The sequence below is a fragment of the Drosophila subpulchrella genome, unplaced genomic scaffold, assembly GCF_014743375.2.
Source record: "Drosophila subpulchrella strain 33 F10 #4 breed RU33 unplaced genomic scaffold, RU_Dsub_v1.1 Primary Assembly Seq44, whole genome shotgun sequence".
Lineage (NCBI taxonomy): Eukaryota > Metazoa > Arthropoda > Insecta > Diptera > Drosophilidae > Drosophila > Drosophila subpulchrella.
In genome coordinates, this window is record NW_023665655.1 from 669,638 (window position 1) to 677,136 (window position 7,499).

Consider the following 7,499-nt stretch of genomic DNA (forward strand, 5'->3'; position numbering starts at 1 on the left):
CTACAGAATCTATAGAAACACAATTTGCTCTGCCGCTCTCTTTTGAGACTTTGCCAATGATGCCACCTTGGCGAAAAGAAATAATATCCCTAGTTTTTAAAATGTTCGATGGGACCTTGTAATTCATTTCCGCGGTGAGTTTTATGGAAAATTATTTATCTGCACCGTTCTTACTCACTTTTTTGTTTTTGTAATTAATCCTCACCACTATTGCTGTTGCTTCGTACTTGTTGGGAATGTTGAAAAATCGAAGTTAGCTTCAAACTTGACCTTGAATTGGCTCTCAGCAGAGGTTGGGCAGAGGTTCGGGCAGAGCAAATGGTGTCTCTATATCGTACACAGCCGATAGGAATGAACGATAGGAGGCGATGAGTAACCGGCATAGAGTAAGAATCTATATAGAGACACCATTTGCTCTGCCCGAACCTCTGCCCAACCTCTGCTGAGAGCCAATTCAAGGTCAAGTTTGAAGCCTACTTCGATTTTTCAACACACCCAACAAGTGCGAAGCAACAGCAATAGTGGTGAGGACTAATTACAAAAACAAAACAGAGTAAGAGCGGTGCAGATATATAACTTCCCATAAAACTGACCGCGGGAACGAATTACAAGGTCCCATCGAACATTTTAAAAACTAGGGATATTATCTCTTTTCGCCTAGGTGGCATCATTGGCAAAGTCTCAAAAGAGAGCGGCAGAGCAAATGGTGTCTCTATATAGATTCTTACTCTATGGTAACCGGTATCTGATAGTCGAGGGCTTCGACTATAGCGTTTTCACTTCTTTAAATTTCATCTTGCCCTTGCTCTCTTCCGCTTTTATTGCAGTAATAGCGCCGCGGCCCATCGATCAGGAGCCGAACGACGCTAACTTCATTGGGGTGGTCATCGTGGTCCTGACGACGATAATAATCCTTCTGGTGGCCATCATACTGTTTATTATCTCGCGTGCGAAGCGGGCCCGCGGAAGTAACGTCCTGGACGCGTTCCAGTACAGCTTCAATCCCAACACTCTTGGCGGTAACGTGGACAAGCACCGCCACAATGGCAACAGTATCAAGGTGGGTGGGTGATGTGGATAGGGACCACGGATACGTCTTCTTAGTGAACGGTAAACTCTCGCTGTCCAGTAGTGTGGATTTTCCACGTGAGAAGCCCTCCGGTTGGCATTTATTTAATGGCACTGTGCGTGCTCTGTTGATTTGTTTAAGAATTCTATTAAAGGAGTTTTTTTTGGAGTGTAAATTGCAGTGAGTCACAAATGTGTTCGTTGTAAAGAGGGTTAAGAGAAAAAGGTCAATTTCAGATAAGTAAACATTTTAAAATTTTAAACAATGGCTTATGTTTTCAAAGATACATATTTTGTGAAGGACGAAAAAACCAAACAGAAAACTCTTTCCATTAAAAGTTATGGACGAAAATATAAATATGAACCGTTTTGTATGCTCACAAAAGTATTCGTTGCACATAAAATTTGTTTATTTTTTAGTATTTCTTGGGGCTAGCGCATTTTTTTTTGGCATTTTGGTTGCGTTTTTTATTTTAAAGACTGAATTCGGGGAAAAACACAAACTTTTGGTGTCATTCCTGGTGTAAATCTCTAACAAAATGCCGAATGGAGTTAAACGTTTCTCAAAAAAAAATTATTTTACACCTACATAATGAGGGTGGATCGATCGCATATATTTGTGGGATGTTCGATAGAAGTCCTTCAACCATAAGGAGTGTCATTTCTCGACTGAAATCCAGAAATTCCCTGGAAAATCTACCCCGTTCTGGCCGTCCGAAATTATTAACTTGCAGAGAAGAGAGGAAAATCCTCGAAGAAAACAGGAAAACCCGCACCTTTCGTCTCCGAAAATTAATACTGTCATATCCACATCCCTGGGAACAAACGTATCCACTGAAACCGTCCGAAGAGTGCTCAGAAGCCAAGATTTCCTTGGGAGATGCCCTAGAAAGAAACCCTTGCTCTCATCCATCAATATATCAAAGCGGCTTTCTTTTGCTCAAACGTATTTAGACCGGAATTTGGAGTACTGGGAGCAAGTCATATTCAGTGATGAACGCAAATTCAATATATTCGGATCTGATGGAGAAGGAAAAGTGTGGCGAAAGCCCTGTGAAGAGCTTAAATTCAAAAATTTCAAACCAACGGTGAAGCATAGCGGTGGTTCCTTACTAGTTTGGGGCTGCATGTCCGCTCGAGGAGTTGGAAAGTTGGTTCTTATAGACGGAATTATGAATGCTGAAGGATATCTAAACATATTAAAGGAAATGGGTCTAGAACGCGACAAGTTCATTTTCCAACAGGACATAGATCCCAAACATACGGCTTGGAAAGTCAAGACGTGGCTTGTTGTACCAAGCAGATTCACACTCCTCCAGAGAGCCCAGACGTCAACCCTATTGAAAATCTTTGGGCCCATCTTAAGCTAAAAGTCCAGGAACATAAGATTTCCTCCAAGAATGAGCTAAAGGAGATATTGCTGAAGGAATGGTCGAATATACCCGAAGTGAGGTGCCGAAAACTAGTCGATTCAATGCCGAGACGCTTAGAAGCTATTAAAGAAAACAACGGCTTGCACACAAAATACAAAATTAAAAACAAACATAAATATTTAATGCGGAAACAAAAAAACGAATACTTTTGTGAGACGATATGTTGTAGTCCTAATTATTTTCAAAGAAAAAAACAGCACTGAAGCTAATTTTAAAATTTTTTTTGTAATTTTTTGTATGTTTAATAAGTGCGTTACGCTAAACAATAAATAAATATATAAATTTGTTACATTTTCAGTAAAAAAAAATGTATTCATTCGTAGGGTACCTCGCAACGAATACTTTTGTGACTCGCTGTATGATTTCGGGGAGCGGAAATCTTCGTAATTTTCAGCACTTCTTCTTGAAGCAAGAGGTCGACCAAGGTAAAGAAATTATTTTTTCTAGCTAAGTGTGTGGACCAAAAACTGAAGAAAAATGAAAAAGATAAAAGCCGGGCTTAAAATAATTGAAAAGGGCTTGCAATTAGTATTCGTTCAGAATAAATTATTAAATACTTTTCCTCCTTTTTGCTTTTTTAGGCCAGCGTAGATGACAACGACTCGATTGGCAAGAACAGTCTCTACCACGAACCTTTTAATGTGAACATGTATACAAGTGGTGTGAACGGCTATGCGGCTGTTAATGATTTTCAGTGCAATATGACGCCCGATTATACAGGTGTGTAAGACCCAACGACCCCACCCCCCTTTTAAGCCCTAGAGAAGGGCATTCCCGAGGAGTCATTAAATTCGGCGTTTCCGGAAACTAATGCAAATACATTTTTGCGGCCAATTTCCCTGACTAAGCAGAATTTTCCCCCGCTCTTGTCTTCCTTTGCTATGACCCCTCAGATGTGCCGGAAGGCGGTTACGCCGTGCCTCACATGCAGGACTTTATGCCCTCGTCGAAAATGGCTGGTGGAGCGGCAGGCGGTGATGGCTATGTGAACGTACGTCGAACTCCGCCTCCGCCGCTGAGCAGCCTTTTCCCGCGTCCGCCGACAGTTCCGCCGCCGCCCATGGAGAAGTACTACGCCACCACCGCCATATTCAAGCCGCTAAAGGGCCCAGGCTCGGAGCGCAGCCCTTGCAGCAGCAACACCAACACGGTGAGCAGCGGCGGCGGAAAAAGCAGCCACAGCCACTGCAGCAGCAGTTGCGGACAGGATCACAGCGGCATATACGACGACGGCATTGGCACCATGAACTCCAAGGTCACCGCCACCATGAACAATCCGTACAGCAGCGGAAACAGTTCATCAACCTCAACTGCGGCCGCTGCAGCGGAATTCCAGCGGGCTAGGACCTATAATTTCCGCAGCTACCCCGACAATCTCTAGTTCGAAGCCTCGCTGAAGTTGGTGGTCGGAAACCCGAAGAGGGTCACCGCTGGCCCAGAGGCCAGTACCACCATGCCGAAGAAGCCGCAGAACCTAAGTCTGGTGACCAACATTGCGGGCGGATACGGAGGCGGCCCGAACAAGCCCAAGTACAGCCTGACCCTGCACAACAGCAAACATACCCAAGGAGGCAAGCTCCTACGCAATGGCCTCCAACAGCGCCATCACCACAAGGCCCTGGAGGGAATCGGGGAGGTGGTTGGCGTGCACCTAAAGACCGGCCCAATGGCAGCGGCTGCCACTCGCAAAACTTCGGGCTATACTACCAGGTCGATGGAGAAGAGCGGCAACGGAAAAGAAGTCGCCAAGGCCGAAAATAATAATGAACTGGGAGGCGGAATGACAAACGGGGTCAAGAGGGCACAAACCAACAGGCTGTGGTATCATTGATGAAAGCCCCATATTAAATGGATTTGAGGTAAGTGCATCCCCGCGGACACATCTGCGCTTTCGTACGAGTTTTCCAATTGCAACTAATTAAAACATATTAAGAAAACAAGATAGAATGCTATAGTCGACGGCCCGACTATCAGATACCCGTTACTCAGTTAAGGGGAGTGCGAGGGAAGCAGCAAAGCGATTGTTCCCAAGATTGCACACCTCGTAACAGTGCCATCTACCGTCGATTTCTTTATTTGACAATAGCCTTATAATGAATGGTCCCATATGAACCATTTTTGGCATGAAGATAGATATTGATAATCAACTCGAAATTCCTTTTGGACGCTACACGGGCGTCTGTGGGCGTTAGAGTGGGCGTCGCATCCTGCTGAAATAAACTTGCGCAAGAAACCCAAAAATCCGCATGCCTAATCCCAATATTCTAGCTTTTATGGTTTCAGAGATCTCAGCGTTAATGGAGCCACAGTTTTGGGCGGTTTGTCGGCGTTGGAGCGAGCGTGACACCCTGCTGAAACAAACTTGCGCTGCATAGAAAGCTAAGGAATCTAAATCTGAAATCTTTACTCTTTAGCTATTATAGTTTCCGAGAGATCAGCGTTCATATGGATGGACAGACAGACAGACGGACATGGCTAAATCGACTCCGCTAGTGATCCTGGTCAAGAATCTTTCGACTGTATTGGATCGGAAACGCTTCATTCTAACTGTTACATACTTTCCGACTAATCTAGTAATCTTGTTTACCCTACGAGTATCGGGTAAATGTAGACATTTTCTTCAAAAACCCCTAAAAAAATTTGTTTACCGAAATAATATAGGCTTTTGTTTGGAATTTAGAATGTACAATTATGTTATTTGAATGGGCGTTAGTGCACCCCCTCAAATAAAAATGATTTTAATCATTGTATTACTAAGCTTAAGTGTTTTCCACTTTATATTTATTAAATTAGTTAAAACTACATTACTACACAAGGTAATGTCACTTTCCTAATCTTATTTTTTTTCGATTTCAGCTAGATTATTTTTACGGAGATTGATGTGCAGATGAACTTGTTAGAGGACGTTGGGATGTTGGATTTTCCAAGCTTAAAACAGCACCAATTATGGCGAAGCAGACAGAGAGTTAGAGAAGAACAAAGAGTTGGAATATTTAAGTCCCGACAATTTAACCCACTGAGCAAACAAGAAGTGAAGCGAATCGAAAACGAAATGAAGTCGCCTACCAATCATTTTTAAAGTAAGGTCAAGAATATGCCAACAATTTAGGTAATGTAAATTGTTCGAAACCCTCTGTAAATATACGAGATTAGGAATCGATTATGAAGAACACCATACGATAACAAATGAGTTAAACTTTAAAGAGGATACCAGGACGCATGGTATTATGCAAAACTCACAAGAAAATAGAATTACTAAGACGAATTTAAAGTCTAGAATTTTGCAACATATTTTGATTATAAATTGAAGTAAGAATCAATAAATTTAATAACATCTTTACGAATAACTAGCTTAGATTATTTTTAATTGACTTTTAGTACTCTTTCGAGAAGAACATTTAAAATCAAAAAGCTAACTGTACATGCCTGTGCACCTATTCCTAACCTAACCTGAACCATCTGAACGCCTACACTCACACTACCTAAGCCCCTCTGTACATTTTCTGTGTATAAACTTATAGACATAGATTGTTTGCTATAGATGGAAACGTTAAGCTAAATTACGTAGAACAACCCTCTACCGAGGTAAATGATGATAAAATTTAACGAAATTTAACGGACCAAGAGAGCGTGCAGAGCGACTTCGCCCAAACCAAGTAAAAAGAAGTTTTCATCAATGATTTCTGATTTTAATATACACGCATGTGCGAGTGTTCAGTTCTTATAGCTAAATTTAATATATGAAAACGTACTACCGCAAAAATGACTCTGACTATAATTGAAAGCACTATGAATATAATAACAAATCGTATTTATAATAAGTATTATCGGATAATCATGTATATGTTCCTTTTTAGTTTAATGCTCATTAGAATCACCCGAAAACGTACTAAAAGTTAAAAGTAGAAGCTTCGTAGTTGATTAATAAAGCAGCAGCAAGGATTAAATAACTTTAAACAGCCGGATACATAAATAGGCGTGTTAAAGTACCATTTAATATACACAAGGCAAGACAATTGACTCCCATTACATACACCAAAAAAATAGTTTAAATAAAAAACCAATCAAAGAAACATATACATGAACACGCTCCGCACAAATGACGTTTAGAATACTTGTGCAAAAATTTGCAGTTTTTATCGATACAAATTTAAAGTTATAATTAAGCAACAGATTAAAACAGTATTTAAACGTATTTAATAACATTAGGTTTGAAGATTTGTCCGTACTTCTCAACTTTCAGCACAAATTCTAAACTTTCCAACTTTCAATTGCACCAACGGTTTGCCATAACTTGCTCCACTAATTACACAAAAACAAATCACGAACCTACATAAAAGACTTTTGTAAATTATAAAAGAAAGCTAAACAAAACGATTAGACATTAAGTTAAAATAAGGTATTGTAAAAATTAAAAAAACTTCTATACTAATAGAATTTTTTGGACTTTTGAAAATCACGGCAAATGTCAAATAAGTTGTTTATTTAGATTGCGCTTTGCGGTTAATGACCGATTAGAATAATTTTTAAATTAATTTAAATGCATTCATTATGTGTATATTTTTAAAAGGCAAATATATCGTAATCAATTATTTAAATAGAAACCAACACATTTTTTGTTCTTCTCCCATAATGTGGAAAATGCGTTCGGAAACAAGTTCGCTAGTGTGTTGTAAGCAATAAAGTAAATCCGTTCATAAGTATTTGTTGGGAAAACAGTAAAACTAAAGAAGAGAAATTACAAAGCTTCTCCAAAAGCCCTTGGCTACACCCAAAATATTCCTAAATAGTTTACAATAAGTTACTTGTAATAATAATAATAATTCTGTTAGCGTTAGACCCCTGGATCACGAAAATGCTACTAAAGTTTTTGTCGACTGTAAGTCGGCTGTACCGTTAAAACTCGAAAAAAATCCGTGAAAAGTTCAAGTTCAAGTTCGATTCCAGACAACAAACCAATTCACCGCTCCGTACTTAACGCACCTAAGCCCGAGGTAT

General features: G+C 40.2%; 1 protein-coding gene across 4 annotated transcripts in view; it reads left to right on the top strand.

The window, feature by feature from the left end:
* LOC119562399 (discoidin domain-containing receptor tyrosine kinase B) overlaps positions 1-7,105 on the top strand; it is a 272,877-nt gene extending 265,772 nt beyond the window's left edge. For all 4 annotated transcript variants that reach the window (XM_037875592.1, XM_037875591.1, XM_037875593.1 and 1 more), the window contains 4 exons: positions 828-1,060; positions 3,083-3,221; positions 3,395-4,360; positions 5,358-7,105. In XM_037875592.1, the coding sequence (XP_037731520.1) occupies positions 828-1,060; positions 3,083-3,221; positions 3,395-3,882 (860 nt within the window). In that variant the 3' untranslated portion in view covers positions 3,883-4,360; positions 5,358-7,105. The remainder of the gene's footprint in view (positions 1-827; positions 1,061-3,082; positions 3,222-3,394; positions 4,361-5,357) is intronic.
* Positions 7,106-7,499: the final 394 nt, after the last annotated feature.